This window comes from Schistocerca nitens, chromosome 4 (genome assembly GCF_023898315.1).
Source record: "Schistocerca nitens isolate TAMUIC-IGC-003100 chromosome 4, iqSchNite1.1, whole genome shotgun sequence".
Lineage (NCBI taxonomy): Eukaryota > Metazoa > Arthropoda > Insecta > Orthoptera > Acrididae > Schistocerca > Schistocerca nitens.
In genome coordinates, this window is record NC_064617.1 from 755,405,353 (window position 1) to 755,428,952 (window position 23,600).

Sequence of the window (23,600 nt, forward strand, 5' to 3'; positions counted from 1 at the left end):
GACAGACTTCATATCTCCCACTAGAAATGTTTGGCAGTTTAAAATCTGGTTTTGAAATCTCTGTCTTACCATTATTTAGTCTACCTGAAATGTTCTAGTGTCTACAGGTCTCTTCCACATACATAATCTACTTTCACAGTTCTTGAACCAAATACTAGCAATGATTAAATTGTACTGTTTGCAATGTTCTACACTGTGGCTTCCTCTTTCATTCTTTCTCCCTGTTGATGTTTTCCTATTTTACCTTCTACTCATTTTCCTATGATCAGATTCCCTCCCCCATCAAAATTCCATTTTCATCTCCATTTATATACAGCATGTTTCTTTTCCTTGTCATATATTTTCCAGTCTCTTCATCATCTGTGTAGCAAGTGGGCATATATACACTCCTGGAAATGGAAAAAAGAACACATTGACACCGGTGTGTCAGACCCACCATACTTGCTCCGGACACTGCGAGAGGGCTGTACAAGCAATGATCACACGCACGGCACAGCGGACACACCAGGAACCGCGGTGTTGGCCGACGAATGGCGCTAGCTGCGCAGCATTTGTGCACCGCCGCCGTCAGTGTCAGCCAGTTTGCCGTGGCATACGGAGCTCCATCGCAGTCTTTAACACTGGTAGCATGCCACGACAGCGTGTACGTGAACCGTATGTGCAGTTGACGGACATTGAGCGAGGGCGTATAGTGGGCATGCGGGAGGCCAGGTGGACGTACCGCCGAATTGCTCAACACGTGGGGCGTGAGGTCTCCACAGTACATCGATGTTGTCGCCAGTGGTCGGCGGAAGGTGCACGTGCCCGTCGACCTGGGACCGGACCGCAGCGACGCACGGATGCACGCCAAGACCGTAGGATCCTACGCAGTGCCGTAGGGGACCGCACCGCCACTTCCCAGCAAATTAGGGACACTGTTGCTCCTGGGGTATCGGCGAGGACCATTCGCAACCGTCTCCATGAAGCTGGGCTACGGTCCCGCACACCGTTAGGCCATCTTCCGCTCACGCCCTAACATCGTGCAGCCCGCCTCCAGTGGTGTCGCGACAGGCGTGAATGGAGGGACGAATGGAGACGTGTCGTCTTCAGCGATGAGAGTCACTTCTGCCTTGGTGCCAATGATGGTCGTATGCGTGTTTGGCGCCGTGCAGGTGAGCGCCACAATCAGGACTGCACACGACCGAGGCACACAGGGCCAACACCCGGCATCATGGTGTGGGGAGCGATCTCCTACACTGGCCGTACACCACTGGTGATCGTCGAGGGGACACTGAATAGTGCACGGTACATCCAAACCGTCATCGAACCCATCGTTCTACCATTCCTAGACCGGCAAGGGAACTTGCTGTTCCAACAGGACAATGCACGTCTGCATGTATCCCGTGCCACCCAACGTGCTCTAGAAGGTGTAAGTCAACTACCCTGGCCAGCAAGATCTCCGGATCTGTCCCCCATTGAGCATGTTTGGGACTGGATGAAGCGTTGTCTCACGCGGTCTGCACGTCCAGCACGAACGCTGGTCCAACTGAGGCGCCAGGTGGAAATGGCATGGCAAGCCATTCCACAGGACTACATCCAGCATCTCTACGATCGTCTCCATGGGAGAATAGCAGCCTGCATTGCTGCGAAAGGTGGATATACACTGTACTAGTGCCGACATTGTGCATGCTCTGTTGCCTGTGTCTATGTGCCTGTGGTTCTGTCAGTGTGATCATGTGATGTATCTGACCCCAGGAATGTGTCAATAAAGTTTCCCCTTCCTGGGACAATGAATTCACGGTGTTCTGATTTCAATTTCCAGGAGTGTACATGTACTACTGGGGCAGATCTTGGCTTTATGTTCATTTTGGCAGTTGTGATTCATTCTCTATGTTGTTCCTAATAATCTACCCAGATTCCTGTTCTTTTACTAATTATTAGACCTATACTTGAAACAGATACATTTAATGTTGTGTTGACAATCCTGTAAGCATCTTGTTTAAATCCTGGATTTCTTGCCAATACACTTCACTATGAAAGTGCAGTGGGACCAAACCAGAGTGGCCCACAAACAAACAAAACAAATAGAGAAGGATGGACATGGACAACAACGGATGACCGAGCAAGACCTAACGAACAACAACACGCAAATAGCAATGGGGCCACAAGCGAAACCCCATGAATCAATAATGTCCACTTGTACATGGAAACCAAGTAAACATGCTATCTGTAGGTGAGATGTCGATAGACTAACGCGAATATCAGACTGCCTGCTGAACGAGAGGCAAGCGCTTAAATACCTGATAGAGTACATTGCCATTGGCTGCTGGGGCCACATGCTCCACCGTGGTGCCCTCACATTATACATGAGCTAGTAGCACATGAGCAGCCATGGCTTATGGTGCGATGGCTGCAGAGACCTCTAGTTGTAATCAAGGTCCATGCCATCTGGTGTGGATTTGAAACCTGCAGTGCTCGGTACCAGACATGTCTGTTTACAACTTATCTAAAATACTTATGTGATTAAGGGGTCCAGGATTCCATGTTCCAACCTGTAAAATACATGATTTTTTTCTGATGACATCATCAGACAGAATAGGGCCAGTGCACAGATCAGAATGGGGCATTATTTTAGCTCTAGAATATTTTGCGCAGGAGGATGCCATCATCATTAAGCCATGCAGCAGAGTTGCATGTCTGTGAGAAATATAATGGCTGTAGTTTCCCATTGCTTTCAACCATTTGCAGTACCAGCACAGCAAGGCCATTTTGGCTAATGTTATGAGGCAGATCAGTCAGTCATCCAGAGTGTTACCCCTGCAACTACTGAAATGCTGCTACCCATTTTCAAGAACTCTATGTTAAGCTTCCCTCTCTACAGATACACCTCTGATGTGAATGCACCTACAATATAGCTATATGTGTAACTGAGGCACACAAGCCATCCCACTGTGGCAAGGACCTGGGTTTGGGGGGAGGGGGTGGGGGGTTGGATTAAGAAGTGGGGTGAATTTCTAAACAACCTTCAGGCTATATTGTTATTAGGCACAAGTGTTGGTTCCCATGTTTCTTGTAATGTTTTACTTCAAGTTTTCAAACAGACTCGACATGTAACTGCTTGCTGGCAGTTGTCCTAAATGATCCACAGTATTGCCAGTAAAGGTTTGGATACAAACAAATTAAGATTCAGTGGGTGCTAGATTTGTTGATTCCATACCAAAAGCACTCAAGGAAAGACATTTCAAAATTACATAAAGAAAAGATGAAGCAGAAAACGAATGAGTGCTGGCATTGTTATTATAGCTCATACGCAACAATCAAAATAGTGATTTGCTGAAGATGAAAGTAATCTGTGAAAAATGAAACCTATTTCTCAGCAGAAGATGTGTTGGTGAATTTTTTAGGGACTCACAGGATACTGGTTTGATTGATAATCATACAGGCAAAGGTAAGACAGTGAGTAGCTTGTATTATGCAGCTTTATCAGATTGTTCATACGTTGAATTAAAATGGAAGTGTTTCCTCTTCTGTTCTTTTTCTTTCTGTTTGTCATGCACACCTATAAATCTCTTTGCTGGTCTGCTTGCTCTTTATTTCTACTTCTGTTACCTTAAATTCTGTTGTCATCTTCACTTATCCATTTTAGCTACTAAACACTCTTTACATTTTCCAGATGCCTTCTACTTTTGTCTTGCTTTGTTGCCCTAATGATTCCCACTCATGTGTTTCCTGTGGCATTTATTCATCTTTGTCATCCTCCCATTTTACCTTTAGCTCATGCTTTGTATTTTTCTTTAGTATTCAGTGCTGTAGCATTTGAGTAGAGTAGTAAATGATGTAGACTGTGCTTAAAGACACACTGATGATTTTAAATAAGCCTGTGATTGGAACTAGTAGCAGCCAATCATGTAAACCGTTATTGAAATGCATTGCCTTATTGACAACTCCTTGTCTGTTTATATATGAAGTACTCCTCTTTAAGTTAAAAAACCCACAACTTTTTAAAGAAGATTCTTTTACGCAAGCTTATGAAAGGAGGCATAGATCAGACTAAAAGCTACCTTGTCACAGACTTAGCTTGTTTGAAAACACCCTGTATTATATGGCTATCACACTTAGAGCTGGTCCAAATACAAAGACTACAAGCCAAAAGTTAAAGAATCAAACGCTGAAAATCATAAATACAAGTGTTGTTGCAGTGTGAAAGATTCTATAAATGAAAGAGACAAGCAGCAGCTGTTGAAAATTTTTATACTGTAATCTCTCTCTCTCTCTCTCTCTCTCTATCTGTTTACCTATCTATCTTTCACCCCCCACCCCCCCTCCACCCCTCCCTCCACCTCTCTCACTGTGTTTGTGTGTATGTTCCCTTTTAGTAGCAGTGCATATTCCTTTTATATAATGTGTGGCAACTATGTGAGATTGCATGCTTGGTATATGCTATCAGCTGACTGCTCACACACATGCTGCTTGGAGTGCTGCCTCATGCTTATTCCTTGCTGTGGCATGCACATTCCATAAATTCTGTGAACTAGAAATTAATTATTCTGTTGTTACTGACTGTAACTTGTTCTACCACTACTGTTGAAGGAAATAAATGTTCATATCTTCTCTCCTAATTTGTTTATTACACAGAATAGTTGGAAGCAACGTATATTAACTCATAGCAGTGAATTGTTGAATGCAGTAACTGCCATTTGTAGTCCACATGCTGAGCACATCAAAATAATCTGCAGCCTCGCATCCTGATGAGATTAGCAACACTGGTGACCTTGACATGATCGTGGTGAGGAGTATGGATTACAATAGAAGATATTGTGCTACACATCAGAAATGTGCCAGATAACAATGCAGCTGTTACTTCAAGACTGGCTGGCAGTATAGCTTCCACCGTTTTGGCTGAACAATCTCATACTCTGGTTTACGCTGGTGCAGGCACGTTTTCTGTGTTCTGGAATAACAAATGATTCTACCAAATTTGCACTAGTCATTAGTCAGCTTGATCACAGGTACACGGTGGGTTACAGGATATTATAACAGCACCACCAGAGATAGATGCGTACCTGAAACTGAAAGCTCTAGTCGTGTTGAGAGTTTGCCTCACAGGAAGAAAAGGTACAGCAAATGCTCATCCATGAGAATATAGGTGACAGAAAGCCTTCAGAATATCTCCACCACCTAGGAAGCAAAATTTATGTGCACACCATCCTGGACACACTACTACACATGTTATGGACCACTAGGTTGCCAGCACAAGTAAAGGCCATAACTGCATCACAAACTGAAATGCCTCTGGACAGTATGGCTGATCTGGCTGACTGGATACAGGATGCCATCATACCCACCTCCTGCCTGACCAAATGATAATGTGCAGCAGTACTTCAATGGACATCAAATCTGATTGCGACAAATTGACAAAGAAAGTCATGGTGCTGGAACAGCAACTGAATGATGGGCTGTTGAACAAAGTTTACAACCTAAGCAAACGATACAGTGAACTTCTCACCAACTGCCATGTTAAAGGTAAATATTGATGGAGATCATGGAATTATTATGCATCCAACACTCTTTGTTTTGACGAGTCACCAACAGCTAACATATTCTGATACCCTCAGCAGTTCGGCGACCGAGCACATTAAGTGTAATCTGATATGTGAGTATGTCAATCTTAAATACCAGAAAGAAGTTGATGCATCTGATTGTTCCTCTGCCAACCTGTTTATTACTGATCACAAGTTGGATTGCAAATTTTTCGTTGACACGAGATTGTACTTGAGTATTTTGCTGAAAGACAAACTGCATAAGTGCTGCCCAGCCCCAAACTTCAGACTGTCAGCAGCTAACAATTCCACCATCCAGATGTACAGCATGCAACATGTGAAGCTAGATCTGGGACTGTGACATACTTTAACATGGAATTTCTTTGACGCAGATGTGGCAGAGCTGATAATTGGGGCAGACTTCCAAGCACACTACTGCCTGCTCTCAGATGTCATCAATGCCCACTTGCTGGACACTATCACCATGCTGTCTATGGCTGGGTTCCAACACCATGTGACTAGCTGTGATGCCAATGTCATCCAGGTTGCAGAAGGAGAGTACACCAAACTACTCAACAAGTTTCTGTTGCTCACAAGGCCTCCCGGGACCCCACAACAGGCTACGCCATGATACTGTCCATTAAAATAAACACCACAGCAGGCCCTCCTGATGTCATGCAAGCCCAGACACATGGCTCCAGACAAATACACCATTGTGAAAGTGAAATATGATACTATGCTAGACAAAGGCATCATTTGCCCATCCAGCAGCACATTGTCATCACCCCTCCACTTCATACCCAAAGAGATTGGTGTGCGGTGACCATGCAGTTATTACTGTGCCTTAAATGCAAGGAACATCCCTGACCATTACCCTGTTCCACATCTGAAAGACTACAACCATGTCTTAAGCAGAAAACAAGTGCTCAGTGTACTTGATTGTGCCAACGTGTACACCCAGATTCCTGTTGCCAAACAAGACATCCCTAAAATGGCCATTATAATGCCATTCGGCCTATTTGATAATTTATTTATGTCCTTTGGTTATTACCTTTGGCCTGAGGAGTGCAGCACAAATGTGGCAGCAATTTATAGACTCAACACTATGAGGTTTACTGAATTGTTTTGCATACCTGAAGAATATCCTTGTCTTCTCAGAAACACTGGAGGAACACGAGCATCATCTCAAGCAAGTCTTTTGGTGCCTGCCCACACATGGTATCATCCTGAATGTTTATAAATGTGTGTCTAGCCAACCTCAAATGATATTCTTGGGCCATCAAATTTTGTCAACGGGATCACACCCCTTGCCAGAGAAGGTCAAGGCCATATTAAATATTCTGCATCTGGTAACAGCTAAGGAACTACACAGATTTCTCAATGTGCTCAACTTTCACTGCTGCCGCCTGCCACAGGCAGCCAAATTGCATGAGCCACTCACAGCCACACTGGCTGGTCCAAAAGCAAAAGGCAAAACACTCGTACATAGGATACTGGTGATGATTGATGAATTGATGCAATATAAGCATTGCTGACACTGTGTTCCTCATTCATCCAGTGGCAGATGCAACCTTGACACTAGTAGTGGATGCTAGCCAGACACCCACTGGGACTCAGCTCCAACAATATGTAAACAAGACAAGGCAACCCCTTGCTTTTTTCTCATCCAAACTAATGTTCACACAATGATGATCATGTACACAAGAGGCTTGTTGGCCATTTATGCGGTGATGAGATATTTCCATGTACAACTGGAAGTGAGGGTATTTACAATATATACAGACCATAAAGCCCTCAGGCATACCTTCCACCAAAGCAATGACAAGTGCTTGCCCAGACAATTCAACAAACTTGACTCTGCAGCACAATTGTTAACAGATATCCAGCATGTCTTAAGACTGACTAATAGTGTAGCTGACGCCTTGTACAACATTCCAATCAGGAGCTCCATGACCTACTAAAAGATACTGAGGCACGCCTTCAACTCAAATTTCTAAATGTGCCAGGAACAGATGTGCAATTATACTGTGACACCACCAGTGGAAAGACTTGCCTGTATGTGCTAGCAGAGCTCTGCAACCCCTTTTTCATAGCGTTCACAACCTCTGCAAACTAGGAGTCAGGGGAAATGCTTAAAATTGTCCATGCCCATTATGTACGACACAGACTATAGAAGTGTTGCCAGGAATGGACTTGTACATGCCTAGGCTGCCAACATAGTAAAGTTTTGTGCCATGTCCACACACTCAATGGAAACTTTCTGGAGACCACTGAGAGATATGCCCATGTTCATTTTGATATTGTGGGAACCCTGCTATAGTCAGATGGGCAACACTATTTGCTGACAATCACAGACAGATTTACATGTTGGCCAGAAGCAATCCCAGTGGACAACAACTCCACAGAGGCACTGGCAACAGAATTCATGTCTCAGTGGGTTGCGCATTATTGTTGCCCATTACACATTACTACTGATGGATGGCACCAGTTTGAGTAGGAGCTATTTGTGCATCTCAGCAAGTTTTGCAGTGCAGCCCACCATTCTACCACAAGCTACCACCTGGCCAGCATCTGGTATGAGGAGTGATGGCACAGATCTCTTAAGATGGTGCTCATGTGTTAAGTGGACCGCAACCTTCCTATTTGTCCTACTTGGCCTGCATGCAGTGTGTAAGCCAGATCTTGATGCAGCTGCGACAAGAATGGTATAGGGCAAGACACAGTAGCTGCCAGGGGACTTTGTCAATATACACACCTCAACAGGAAGTGATTCACATCTGCCAGATTTCATAGCACAGTTGAGGAAGCACATCTCACAAATCCGACCCTGGCCCTTATTTTGTTATGGATCACACCAACATTTCTACACAGGAACTGTCCAACAGTACTCATGTCTTGCTCCATAGAAATGGTGTCAGACCAGCACATATGCCTCCTTGTAGTGGCCCCCACCATGACCTGGCTCCATCATAACAAGACATTGGACATTTTAATCATTGGCAAACAGCACAATGTTTCCAGTGACCCTCTAAAGGCTGCATTTGTGTTATAAAACACACTCACTACTCTGTAGCCATGTCACCCACCTCCACTGTCATCTAAACATAGTCGGCTGCCTCCCATTTTATTGTACTTTTTTCTTGTTTTGATGGTTATTATCAGCTCTCAATATTTGACACTTTTTTAACATCCTGTATATATCTTGCAAACAACTGCGAAGGTGCATAGCTTTTTTACCTTATTTTACAGTTTCTACCATTCAAATCACACTTGGAGTGTAGAAGAATAACGGATTGTGTGCCTCTCTGTGTGCTGTAGTTAGTCTAATTTTGACTTTTTGGTCCCTATGGGAGTGATACATCGGGGGCTGAGGTATATTTCTAGAATCTCCACTTAATACTTGTTTTTTAATCTCTGTATGTAGGAGGATACAGTGCACACATTCATAGCTAGTATTCATGTCACTGATGAATCCTTTTCTATGGGCCTTATGTCATGGTTCAAGGCATATTTCTACATCCATCCAAGAAACACTCATGTTGTGATGTCAACAGCTACTGGGGCCATGCCAAGATGTGTTATTAAGCCTGTGATGAGGAAGAGTTGGTGCTGTTTATTTTGTTCAGCCCAGAACTTGTCTAGTTCAATCCTTCTTCTTTTCTGTTAAATTACTTCTCTTTTGAATTACTATGTCTTCTCTGTACATCCTGGAACACTAACAGTTGGTTCTTGATAAAACTGAAGTACTGGGGAAACAAACTTTTTGGTTTCCTGCTCCCATCACATGATCTACTTCAGCCAATTTATCTATATTTCCCAGACAACAGTTGCTTCTGTATTAAGTTGAGTGTTAATGCTTCTTTTTGTAGTTCCTAGGTGTACTTGATCACATGTGAAAGAGATTGTGTATACTCCTGCTGTAGCAAGTGGTGGTGGGTAGATACTTTTGCATTCACCAAATATTAATGCAACTTACTTCTTCATTTAAATATTGTTTAAATACTGTGTTCTTTTAGTACTCTGACCTGCTCAGATAACCACGAATGTTACAGCACCTGCTTCCAGGATTAGGAGGAGCATCAGCTCATGTTTCAATCTGCAATCTGGATGTGGTTTTAGGTGGTTTCTCACATCCCAGTAGGTGAATTTCAGATTGATGTCCTACATCGGATATACGCTATGCCAACATTTAAAACATTTCCTGACACTTACAAATAGAATTTACTCTAGATTCTGACAGGTACAGTACACTGATTCCATCCTAGAAAGTGGAAAAGGGCAAGGAGGGGAGGGGGAGATGAACAGGACAATGATGACCTTAGATGTTTATCCTCCTTAAATCCACAATCAGCTATCAGCAGCTTAGCACTCAGCTGTTTTTTAGGAATGATGGGAAAACATTCCATTTAGATGGTTCTCTTTCACTAGGTGCTCCAGACCTTTTAGGGTATAGTGCCTTATTTATCTTCCTGTCAGAGTAGCCATTTCTTCTGAAAGTAGTTCTTAAATGATTGGGCTCTTTCTCCACATACTGTGCTTCACAGATTCGTTTAGACCAGTCCATCAATGTTTCAATCACTTTTCTTTTTTGCTTGCGATGGTGACTGGAATTTTTTTGAAGATACCTATCTATGTGAGTGGTTTTTCTGTGACTTTGTGCCCTAAAGTTCTGTCAGGTTTTCTAAGTACCTTACATCCAAAAATTAAATTTGACTTATTTTCTCTTCTTTCATAGTGAGCTTTGTATTAGAAGTAATATAAGTCAGAAAATTTAGAAATTCTTATGATATCCATGAGATCATGTAACAAAAGTATCAGCAATGTATGACATCAACAATCTGATGATCTGAAGGACAGTTTCTTCAAATGTTTCCATATAGCCACATCATCAGTTTGCCCATAGAATCTGTTGTCCCACTGCAAGCAAGATGAGGTAAGACAATGTTCAAAAGGGTCTGCCATCTCCTTTACGAGAACAGCTTCCAAATGTGACATTAACTAATTATGTAGAATCATGGTAAACAGTGACCCATCATCAAATTTCAACCTGAATTATGTTCATTTTTCATTATAATGATCAGAATATTTAATATAAATATCAGTTTTTCACACTAATGGCTTTAGGAGAATGGCCAAATGTTTGGCAATTCCATATTGTGACAATCAACAATGGGCTTTTGCTGGCTAGTTGATGTCTATTTTCGAAAATTGGTCAATCTGGGTTTCAACATTTCTATGACACTCTCCCATCAGTCAAATAAACCTAGACCCATTTGTAATGTCTTTCATTGAACATATTAAAAGCCTCATGTTTGTCCTATTTAGTATGGGTCCCACACACTTGAGCAGTATTCCAAGAAGAGACTGGCTGAATTTTTCTAATATTCTACCAATGACCTGAATTCTGCTATACCTACAGCTGAGCCCATCATTCCACTTCATACACCTACATATTGTCATGCAGTGGTATTTGTATGAGCTGACTGATTAAAAAATTTATGATTTAAACTACTTATATTCATGGTTTTGAGCCTGCAGGTAGACATAAGTATAGACCATCTACATCAATATCTACATCCATACTCTGAAAAACTTGTAGAGTGCGTGGCAGATGGTACATGGGTCATTCTGAAAGTAAGTTTCAAATTAAAGACATGGCATCATGAATCTTTCCCTAACTGCCACCAACACTGAAACATTTGTCATAGTGTGCAATATGTTTCAAGAAACTGCTCTGGTAAAACTCAGTGTCCTGCAATGCAAAGAATTAGTGCACAGCCTGCTCCACCTCAGCACTGATTTGAATTGACATCCCAAGAGTGTGGTTTCGACCTTCATCCCTCACACTCTGCCTTCCTTCTATGAACATGCAACACCAGCGACCAACTGTTTGGCAAAATGTGACCATTCGCAGGAGAGCTTCTGTAAAGTTTGGAAGGTAGGAGATGAGGTACTGGCAGAAGTAAGGCTGTGAGGACAGGGTGTGAGTCATGCTTGGGTAGCTCAGTTGGTAGAGCACTTTCCTGCAAAAGGCAAAGGTCCTGAGTTCGAGTCTCGGTCCGTCACACAGTTTTAACCTGCCAGGAAGTTTCATATCAGCACACACTCCACTGCAGAGTGAAAATTTCATTCTGGAAACATCAGTAGTCATTAGACATAGTGAGAGAGCAGAATGGGGCACTCCTTGGAACTCACAGACTTTGAACGTGGTCAGGAGATTGGGTGTCACTCGTGTCATTCATCTGTACGTGAGACTTCTAGAATCTTAAAAATCCCTAGGTCCACTGTTTCTGATGTGATAGTGAAGTGGAAATGTGAAAGGACATGTACAACACAAAAGCATACAGGCCGACCTCATCTGTTGACCGACAGTGACTGTTAACAGTTGAAGAGGGTTGTAATGTGTAATAGTCAGACATCTATCCAGACCATCACACAGGAATTCCAAACTGCATCAGGATCCACTGCAAGTACTATGAAAGTGAGAAAACTTGGATTTCATGGTCAAGAGGCTGCTCATAAGCCACACATCACACCAGTAAATGCCAAATAACACCTCACTTGGTGTAAGGAACATAAACTTTGGACAACTGAACAGTGGAAAAATGTTGTGTGGAGTGACGAACCATGGTACACAATGTGGCAATCCGATGGCAGGGTGTGGGTATGGTGAATGCCCAGTGAATATCATCTGCCAGCGTGTGTAGTGCCAACAGTAAAATTCGGAGTCAGTAGTGTTGTGGTGCAGTCGTGTTTTTCATGGAGGGAGCTTGCACCCCTTGTTGTTTTGCATGGCACTATCACAGCACAGGCCTACACTGATGTTTTAAGCACCTTCTTGCTTCCCACTATTGAAGAGCAATTCGCAGATGATGACTGCAACTTGAAACATGATCGAGCACCTGTTCATAATGCATGACCTGTGGCAGAGTGGTTACATGACAATAACATCCTATAATGGACTGGCCTGCACAGAGTCCTGACCTGAATCCTATAGAATACCTTTGCGATGTTTTGGAATGCTGACTTCATGCCAGACCTCACTGACTGACATCAATACCTTTCCTCAGTGCAGCATTCCATGAAGAATGGGCTGCCATTCCCCAAGAAACCTTCCAGCACCTGATTGAATGTATGCCTGTGAGGGTGGAAGCTGTCATCCAGGCTAAGGGTGGGCCAACACCATATTGAATTCCAGCATTACCAACAGAGGGCACCACGATCTTGTATTGTAAGTAATTTCAGCCAGGTGTCTGGATACTTTTGAGCACATAGTGTAGTATTTCATTATGGATAACTGCATCATCTGTGTGAAGTCTGACTGTTAATACCGCCTGCAAAGTCATTAAAATACAATATGAACAGCAGTGGTCCCAGCACCCTTCCCTAGGACACACTTGACATTACATCCACATCTGTCGATGGCTCTCCATCCAAGAAATCTTCAGTTCACACATAAATTTTGCTTGATACCTCATACAACTGAATTCTTAATAATCAGTATAGAAATCAAGAAATATTGCATCTGCCTAACCGAATTGATTTATACCTTTCAGTATATCATGTGAGAAAAGTCTGAGTTGGGTTTCATATGATCAAAGTTTCTGGAATACATGCTGGATTACATCGAGAAGGCCATTCTGTTAAAGATACGAAATTATACTTGAACTCAGAATATGTTCTTAGATTCTACAACGAATGAATGTTAAGGATATTGGACGGTAGGTTTGTTGATCACTTGTGCTACCCTTCTTGTAGACAGTTGTGATAAAGTCTTTTGTTTGAGGGCTCTACAGTAGATAAGAGGTTAACTCAGCTGCAAATTTCGTATAGAATCTGTTAGGGATACATCAGACCCTGGAGCTTTGTTCAGTGTTAGTGATTTCAGCTGTTTCTCAACATAACTGATACTAATATCAGTGAAAAAAAAGAAAACTCTGCATTCTGGCACTGATGGGCTTATCAGGACAAACCAATCCTCTGCCAATGGCATCAGTGCTGGACGTGATATGGAAGAGTGCGGGCTCAGCACACTGTTCTCTCAGAAGTTGTCATATTTCTTGACCTTGGAGCCTTTCTTCTCACTCAAGTAGCTCCTCAGTTGGCATCATGAGGTGAAGTGCATGCACTCCTCTTTCAGTCCTCCCACCATGGAAAAATCCTTGGCAGTACTGAGAATTGACCCTGGGTCCTACACATAGCAGCCAGAAATGCTGATCACTGAGCTAGAGTGATGGATGGGTTTGCTACAGTAGTCATTCAAAGCTTCACATATTGTATTCTTGACTGCCAAACATGTTTTATTCAACATCTCCTTATCTATAGCCCTATGTCTTGTTTTATACATGCTATGCAGTAGTCTCTGTTTCTTCAAAATTTTATTTGCCAGAGAGGTTCTTTCCATCATGAACTGTTATGCTAGGAAAATATCTGTCAAATATTTATTTATGAACACATTACGATTTTTGCCACAGCCTTCATCAGAAAAAGAGAAACACAAACCATTCCTTCAAACACACAAGCACACGTCACGCACATGTGATCGCCAACTCCAGCAGCTCAACCTTCTCTGCCTGTCAAACGAAAGATGCAAGTATGACCTTAGTGCACAGGTGACAGGTACATTTGTTCTAACATGCACCACAATCTGCAGTTATTTGTGCCTTGTTCCCTACATAACTGCCACAATATCCTATTCACCATGTTGAATGAGTCCCCCAGGCATAAACACGGAGTACACCTGGTATTACTTCCCATCCACTACTGTCATTTGCATAAGGGCAACAACAATATACCACATGTTTGACATTCCAATTATTAACAGATCCCTACCCCTTCATCTTTAACTCCTCTTGAAACAGAACACAGTAGATTTCACAACAGGTTAAGTGAGGCTCACTGACTCAGTTTCGACATCTGTGGAAGAAAGAATCTTGAAGCACCTCAAAGCTGCATGTTAGGGGAATGAATATAACTCATCTGTACAGGTTATCTAGTCCTATCATTGACATGCAACTCATAGTGAAGTGGATGACTAGTGATAGAGCCCATAAATCCTGCAGAGGAACCCACACTAGAGATACCTTTCGTTTCACTAGAGATACCTTTGGTTTCTCTTGGGAGCTATCCCAACACACACATTTGTAGCAGTTTCCTGTCATTTGACATTAGTCAGCTGCTTACGAACATCAACTAACTCATCTTGTGTTCGAGAACAGCTTTCACAGTGGTACAGTATTGTGGATGGTGCAATGTTTCACAGAACAGTAAACAAATAACTTTAAAACAAGCTTGCTGAGTCTCTTGTAATTTCTAGGCCTGTTGAGACTCTCTGCTGATGTGGCAACTATGTTTCAATTAAATGTAGAGTTTAAAAAAATTGTGAGTAATTACCTTAACAGTAGCACACATGCAGAGACCATAGAATATGCTGTCAATGTTCCTATTGATAGCATGCTAACTAGCTGATCCACGTTGAAGATGAGTGCCATAAAAGCTGAAATAAAATGAAAACATTTTATATTTAATAAAGAAATGCAGAAGGCTCAAGTGAATGAAATATAACAGTGCTAATCTGAGAAAAAACGCTTAGCACAATGGACACTCAGGCTTCTAAAAATAATTGAGCATTTTTCTTTCTTGAAGCACTTGTGTGGCCTATAATAAATGGTTTGCCTGCCTGTTATGGTCAAGTGGCACCAATAAAACATCCCAATCAATTAGATTTAGCTAAGAGGGAAACAGGACAGTTTCATATTACTCATAACTGTTGGCTCATACAATACTCACAAAGAAATTATTGGAAAAAACAACAGGAACAAATTTTCTTAGTGTATACTATAGGAGATAAATTCAATTATTTTCTCAAAATATTCTTACAATAAAATAAACCCAGTTTTTCTTTATGAGCAGTCAGTGGCAGTTACAGTGGATCCCAAGAACACATGTTAACGTCTGTGGTTGAGCAGTTTTTGCCAGATATGTAATATATATTTAATGTAGAGCAATTGTTTTAATCAAGGCAAATTTGTTGTACTACAAACAATACTGCAAAAATTTTCAGTGTCTTATAAAAAAAGCAAAACCTGTGAACTACGCACAAAAGTTCCATGATCAGATAAAAGACACTTCAGAACCTTGTGAAATACGAAACAAAGAAACCCTGTAGGGAAATGATATTCAGATTCTTGATGACAGCACACTGCTGGAAAAAAATTAGTACACCTGGAGAGATGATATTGATTCTGATTTGATGGTGGCATATGCCACCTGGGGGTAACAGATGTACTGATAATGGTTTCAACATCATCCACCACCAGATAGCATAGTTGCATAGTTACCAGAGCACCATCTATGTCCACCTTTTAATAGGGAATGCTCATAACCAGAAGGCTCAATTTGGTGCAAATGTGTGAAGCAAGCAGTCAACAGTACCACAAAGGCACATTCATGCTTCCCACAGTCAACTGAGTGAGCTTCAAAGGTGTCAAATTGTGGACTTTTGAGTGGTGGAATGGTCCTTTTGAAGAATTGCCACACATGTTGGACATGCTGCTTCAGCTGGCAATGATGCTGGTATCAGTGGATATATGAATATTCTCACACTCATAGACAAGGTTCTGCATGTCCACACAGCCCAGATGCCTACCAGGACCATCATATTGTAAGATCAGCAGTGGCTCATTTTACAGCTTCCACATCACAAAGAAGAGGGCTGATGAAGCATCAGCACCAACTGTTGTGAACCAGTTATTGGCAGGTGAGCACACCTCTAGCCGATCTTCCACTCATGCCATAGCATCGACTTGCACAAGCTCAAGTAGTATACTGTCAGAAGATCACTTGGAAAATTGAATGGTCTTCAGTGATGAAAGCAGATTCTCCCTGCATGCAAGTGATGGTTGTTCATGTGTATAACACAGACCTGGTGCACACTGTTTTGTAAAGTGCATCTGGTCAAGACACACTGGCCCCACCCTAAGTCTTATGGTCTAGAGTGTGATAAGTTACAGCTCTCATTCAGCTTTGGTGTTTCTGGATGGGATGCTAACCAGTGCTCAGTATGTTCAGAATGTTGTTAAACCCCTTCATTTGCCATTTTTCCAAAAGAAAGGTGGTGTGTTGTTCTAACAGGATAATTCTCACCCACACACTGCCCATGAAACTCAACATGCTCTGGAAGATGCGCAGCAACTTCCCTGGCCAGTGTGGTCTCCAAATTTATCTCCAGTTGAGCATAAGTTGGGTATGATGGAATGAGAAGTGACTTATGAGACTCGTCAATCAACAATTCTTATAGTACTTCATGAACTGGGCAAGCAGCCACAGCATAACATATTCCAGGACAGTATTTGTCATCTGTACAATTGACTGGATGCCAGAGTCAATTCCTACATTACTGCCCATAAACGTACCAATGTGGGTGTTTCAGCATTGGTCAATACCCAGTACCTCAGAACCACTTGCACTATTAAGCTGTAAAAGTAATCGTTTCATATACTCCATATGCACTGTTGCAACAATAAATCTTGAGTGAATTGGAACTTATTAATAAAATTAGTCACTAGATTGGGAATTTCTTGGTAAGGAGCACACAATATCTTACTAATTTTTTCTGCCAGTTTATCAGCAAAACAGATGATATTATATTCAAATTATTAGTCATTAAGTTACATGAATTCTTCCTAACAGTAGCAGAAAACAATAACAAGAAATGGGTCATTGAAATCAGATTCATTAGATTAAGTTAGTCAGGTGTTGGATGCTTCATAAACAGACATTACTGTTGTCAATTCTGGCATGAAAGAGGTCATAAAGATCATTAGGTCACTGTAAAGCAGTAATTCTTTTTGTTGTAATGGTCCTGAAATAAAATTATGGAAATTTTTTCTGATTTGATTGTACCCAGCCTTCTTGTTGCCTTTCTCACAATTATCAGTATGGGTAGATTATCATTAATCATAAGTTGTTACCAGTACAGTTTACAAAAGTATCCACTGCTTATGCCTTTTAATGTATAATGTTCGATGTACCTGAAGGCTCGCCTTCACGAAGGCTGAGATTAAATCTGAACAGTTTTGTCGACAATCTCTATATATATTTACCTCTTTCATAACAAATTTACAAGTTTTATGAAGGAAATGGAGGAGTTCACCAAATAAATCCAAATTACTGCTTATGAAAAGGTTTCCTGCATTGCACAGTGCTACTCTCTGATGCTGGGTGAGCAAAAGGAGTGATGTACCATCTGTATAAGGTAGTTAGCATTGATGTATAACTTCAATATGCTAGGAGGGAATGGACAGAAGTCCATACCTTATAGCACTCCCATCTCATCTTCTTGCAAGAGGAAATCTCTCTCTCTCTCTCTCTCTCTCTCTCTCTCTCTCTCTCTCTCTCTCTCTCTCTCTCTAATGTTCATCCCTGAGCTTGGTTAAAAGGTGTTGGCCTAACCACCTTGATAACATATTCCTCTCCTAACACTGGTTCTTGAAGCTCTGTAACTCTCTCCCATGGGTCAAGCAAACTTGTCACCATTCATGTTGCCATCCTTTCACTATTTCAGTATCCCCTGGTAGTCCTATTTGGAATGAATCCCATATAGTTGGAATGAATCAAGTATATTTCATCAATCCTCTAGGAGTGAGTTCCTCAAGTGATTTGTAAGTAATTTTTGTTGTAAACTGATTGCATTTTACCTGTATCCTTCCAATGAATCAAAATCTGCCATCTGCTTTACCTATGACTGGGCTTAAGCAATGATCCAGTTTCATAGGCACATACATCATTATACCCAAGTACCTCCATAAAATGACTGATTCTCTCATCTCATAGAATCAGGTATACTGTTGGTGGTCTGTGTCTTCCCAACAGGATATTTTGATGTCATAACTCAGCGTCTTCATAAGTTGAAGATGAAGATACCAAGTTACAACATCAAAATCTCATACGATAATGAATGCTGGGAAAGTCTAAGAAATTATTATGACTGATCCTAAGTATGACTGATTAACATTATAGGCATAGGGTACTTCTTTCCTGTGTTTTGTGAAGTGCATAATTTTACACTTGTTTATATTTAAAGCAAGTTACCAATTTCTGCACCACTTTGAAACCTTATCAAGATCTGAGTGTTTGTGCAGTTTCTTCCTGACAATACTTCATTATAGATAACTACATCCTCTGCAAAAATTCTCATGTTACTATTAATATGGTCTGCCGGGTCATTATTATACAAAATGAATTGCAAGAGCCCCAGTGCTCTTCCCTGTGCCATATTTGAAGTATCGTCTATGTAAGTTCTTTACTTCCTACCCAAGAAAATATATTGTGTGCTCCTTACCAAGAAATTCCCAGTCTAGTGACTAATTTTGTTTAATATCCTGATTGTAGTGTCCTTTTAATTTTGGATTAAAATAGATCTATCTTCCTGGAACAACACATTTCAGTCTCAAATATTATTCATTCTTTGTCTCAGCTTCCTCATTATGACCCACTGTAAAGGAAAAATGGATTCATAATATTGTAAAAATATTTTTAGGAAAGAATTGTTTTTCTCATCATTGGTAAACTTTATTCCATTATTTGTTCACAAATTCTCTGTGAACTGTGTTATGGCAATGTCAATCAGACAGTGCACCACAACACGCACAAAAGAAGAAAATTAGGGTACAAAAGAATAATCTTTGCCATTGTCGGCTTAATAACTCATTTTTACTCTCTTATATTTGTTCTTTTAGTGTGTATTTTGGAGCTAGAAATAAGTAGTCATTTGAAGTAACCCTCCATATTCTTCTGTAGCAAATACATCTATGGTGAGTTCACATAGGTGTAATGCCAAAAAGAAAGAAACAGAGAAACATGTATCATTGGAAGAAATGGATTTTCCGAGCCATATATCAGCAGCAGGAGTTAAAATGGAACATGGTTTTTCACCAGACTCAGGATCCTTGATGGCTAATTTGCCACCAACAGTAACCATAGAGAATAATGTCCAAGAGGGGAATGTAAATGTCTGAAGCAGTGATGTTAAGCTTGCTTCCATCATTCTAGGTCATGAAACTGCAGCTTTGGTTTATGCAGGCTGATTGTATTTTTCAGCAATGAAAAGTGTTTGCAAAATGTGTTAAATTCAATATAATCTGGAAGGTATAGAAGAGGTAGTTGATGCCTTGGGACAACAAAGCTATGGTACACTCAAGGAGGCACTCATAGAGCCTCGTGCTTTATCGCGGAGATATGTTTGTGAAATTTTTTTTCAGATGACAGTATGGGACACAAGAGCAGATACTTAGAATACTTTGCACTTTGGTGAGACTGGATCTTCTTCCTGAACAAACCTTAAGGGTGCTGTGGTTGGGAAAAATTCTGGCCAACATCCAAACTGTTGTAGTGACGCAGACAAATACGCCGTAACAGGACAGCAGACATTGTCACAAACAATTTAGAGCAGGCCTCTACATGGGAACAGTCAATGCTATGTGAGAGGAGGGGCCTGACGCAGACATGGAAACTGTCAAGAATAGTATGAACCCCGTAACAGACACGAGGAATTCACACTTACGATGCATGCCAACCAGATACACAATGGAGCAGCTAGCAGTACAAGTGGCCAAGCTCAATATGCAGGCAGCAACCCATCAGCAACAGGTACATAGTTACAGCTGTAAGAAGTGCAAGGACATTGAAACACAATCTTCAATGGAAGACAATGGTGCTGGTATCACAAACATTTTGGGAACCTTGTTCGCCAATGCCCTCAACCCCACAATTACCCAAACTGCAAAGACAGGTGTAAAGAGCACAAAAACTTGTGATAAACCACATAGGCACCAGGAACAGTATACAATATGAGTAAGTACTGATGCAATGCTGACATCAAACAATACTTGTCAATGATTGTTTGTGCACCACAATGCTTTGGGTGAGAAATTTCTGGTGGACACATGGTCAGAAATCAGTTTCTACCCAAGAAAGTCTAAAGACACAATAAGAGCAACCACACAACATGTATTAACAGCAGCCGGCAATTCCAGAATTTTGGCATATGGTGGGAGACTGAACCAAAATTTTCACCCATCATGGACTTCTATAGTTGCAGATGTGCCTGATCCTACAATAGCTGCAGATTTTCTGTACAATTATCATCTCATGCCAGACTTAGTCAACTGTCAATTGGTGCCATTTCATAGAGGAGAAAAATTGTCTACAACAGCTTCCAAGTCGGGTTTTCATACAGCGCAAGCTGCCCATGACTTGCCAAACAAAGATGCCTGGTACCCCTTCTGCATCATCTGAATAGGGATTCAATGCTGCATTATCTGCAGTGATGTGTGGTGCACATGGATACATCACACAAGAAGAACACAAGAAGGTGCTTACAACACTACCCAAGGATAGCCATTTCACAATTTATTGCCCAACTTCCTAGCATTTACAGAGTCTGCAAGTGGCATTAGGAAATGCAAGCATTTCACACAGCATCACATCTGTATGACTTGAGGGCAGCCTGTCTCCTGTCAACCACAAATAAGTTGCTCGCAGCAGAGGTAGAGTTTGAATGGCTGCTAAAAACAGGTATTGAAACTAGATCTAACAGCACATGGGGATAATCAACTCATATCATTCCAAAGGAAGATAAATCCAGGAGGATATATGATGGTTACAGAGCACTCACAGCATGCAAAATTCTGGATGAGTACCCCATTATGATTGTCACAGACTTCAACAATACCACTAGTTGCTCGACAGTATTTAGTGTGACAGATTGTACAAAAGCGTATTCTCATATGCCCATAGCATCAGCGGATCTTTAAGAAACAATAGCCACCATGTCCTTCAGACTTTTCAAATACCATTTCATGCCATTTGGCCTCAGGAATGCTACACAGATTTGGCAGACGTTCATGCACAAATTGCTGTTGGAGTTGCCATTTGTGTTTTGTTACATGAATGACATTTTAATATTCTCTGCTTCAGTAGATCAGTATACAGACCAGCTTTAACACAGGCTGCAAGATTACAGCATCATCATTAATGATGTGGTGTGTCCTGGGAAGAGTGAAGCTTGTTTCCTGGAATACTTAGTTTCAGAGACAGGGTTGGCACTATTACATGAACGGGTCAAAGCAGCGCAGTAAATACCTCTTCCCAGTAAGCGAGAAAGCCTTTGGCAAAAGTAGTGTGAATCTTCATGCTGGAAGCCTTCAGCCATCATTGCTGATGATTCTTATTCAAAATTTAAGGAGTGGCTTGATTTGGATCTGAGACCTAGAACATTTTTATTATGAGTCAAAGATGCTACCCCTAGAACACAGGTCAAAGTTTAAAACACTTCTGTTTATGGCCTGTAGGTTGACAGAAGTGTTCTCTAGCATGCTTCAAAATCTATTAATGAAGTACTGCACTTGAAGAACTGTTCAATGTGGCTTAATTTAGGTACAGTGACAATGACTTTATTTGACTTTTTTGTGTATATAGTCACTCCCTGTTTCCTTACATTAGGCCTAACTTGTATTGTTTAATGGAATATTAACTTTTATCCATCAACGGATATTTGTTAAATTTTTATGACCTCCAAATGATGTTCTGTTATGAACAGTCCATCTGTAGAAGTACCTTTAGATTTTTAATTACCTGCATTTATATATGATGATCCACATACTTACTTAATAAGCTTCCTATGTTCTGAAGAAAAAATCTAAATGCATCACAGTTGTCACCATTTGTGCAACTTGAGCTGCCTTTTTTCTGCTGGTTGTTGCAACTGTGACTATAATTATTCAGCAGCTCTATCATCCAGAAAAGTTTTCTCCATAAAATGCCTAATGAAAATATTCAAAATTACGAGAACCTGACACACATTGTGTGTGTGTGTGTGTGTGTGTGTGTGTGTGTTTTTTTTTTTTTTTTTTTTTTTTTTTTTTTTTTTTTTTTTTTTAACGCTTAATGCTTCTGGACATTAATTGTGCAAGTGCTGTTGCTACAATTGGCAGGTAGGGTATACATGGCCTACATGGCCTTCATGAGAGGAAGAGAGGGAAAGATAGGTCGGCTGACCTTACAGAAAATGTATGGATGGGCCACCATCACACAGAATCAGTGTCCAAGCACGCTGTTATGAAAGAAGTTAAAATAACAGAAGAGTTGTAAAAATACTTAAGAATACAAGGAAAAGTAAGGTTAGCTTATTTCATCAGAATATTAGAGGACTGATAGCTTTTTTTATGTTAGAGTAAGCCTTCAGGCACCCCATTATGAAAGAATTTAAAACAACAAAAGAGTTACACAAAATGCTTAAGAATGTACAGAAAAGTAAGGTTAGCTTATTTCATCAGAAAATTAGAGGACTGATAATCAGGTAGAAGAACTTCTTGCCTGTTTAGAATATTTAGAGAGCTCTAAAAAGACTGACATCCTGTGTCTATCTGAGCACCATGTAACCCCAAGGCTAGAGAAGTTAAATATAAAAGATTACACTCTAGCAGATTACTTTTCTAGAACTAATATGGAAACAGGAGGAGTTGTTACACTTATTAAAGCAGTACACAAGTTCAGAAACATTGAGATAGGTAGATTTTGTAGTGATCAACACACAGAACTGTGTGCTGCTGAATTAATACTGAACAATAGTTCACTCTTAATAGTAACTGTATACACATACCCATTGAGATAAGTAGATTTTGTAGTGATCAACACACAGAATTGTGTGCTCATGAATTAAAATTGAACAATAGTTCACTTTTAATTGTAACAGTATATAGATACCCAGTGGAAAATTTTGAATTGCTTGTCAGAAGTTTGGATTCCTTAGTAAGCTATCTATCAGGTAGGAGCCAACAGTTAATAGTCTGTGGTGGTTTCAGTGTATATTTTCTGAAGGGTCATGCTAGGAAAAATGATCTGGAAGCCTTATTTGGATCCTACAATTTGATCTCAGTAATTAACTTTCCAACACAGGTAGATAAAGATGGTTGTACCCTAACAATAATGTTTTCTTTGATGAAGCTGAAAGCAAGGGAATAACCATATATCGAGTAATAAATGTTCTCTCTCATGACGGTGCACAGTTAGGATAAATGA

The 23,600-nt window shown here is 40.9% G+C and overlaps 1 protein-coding gene across 1 annotated transcript in view; it reads right to left on the reverse strand.

The window, feature by feature from the left end:
* LOC126253045 (cationic amino acid transporter 3-like) overlaps positions 1–23,600 on the reverse strand; it is a 127,216-nt gene that overhangs the window by 21,357 nt on the left and 82,259 nt on the right. Inside the window, exon 10 of the mRNA XM_049954121.1 lies at positions 14,913–15,015. Within this exon, the coding sequence (XP_049810078.1) occupies positions 14,913–15,015 (103 nt within the window). The remainder of the gene's footprint in view (positions 1–14,912; positions 15,016–23,600) is intronic.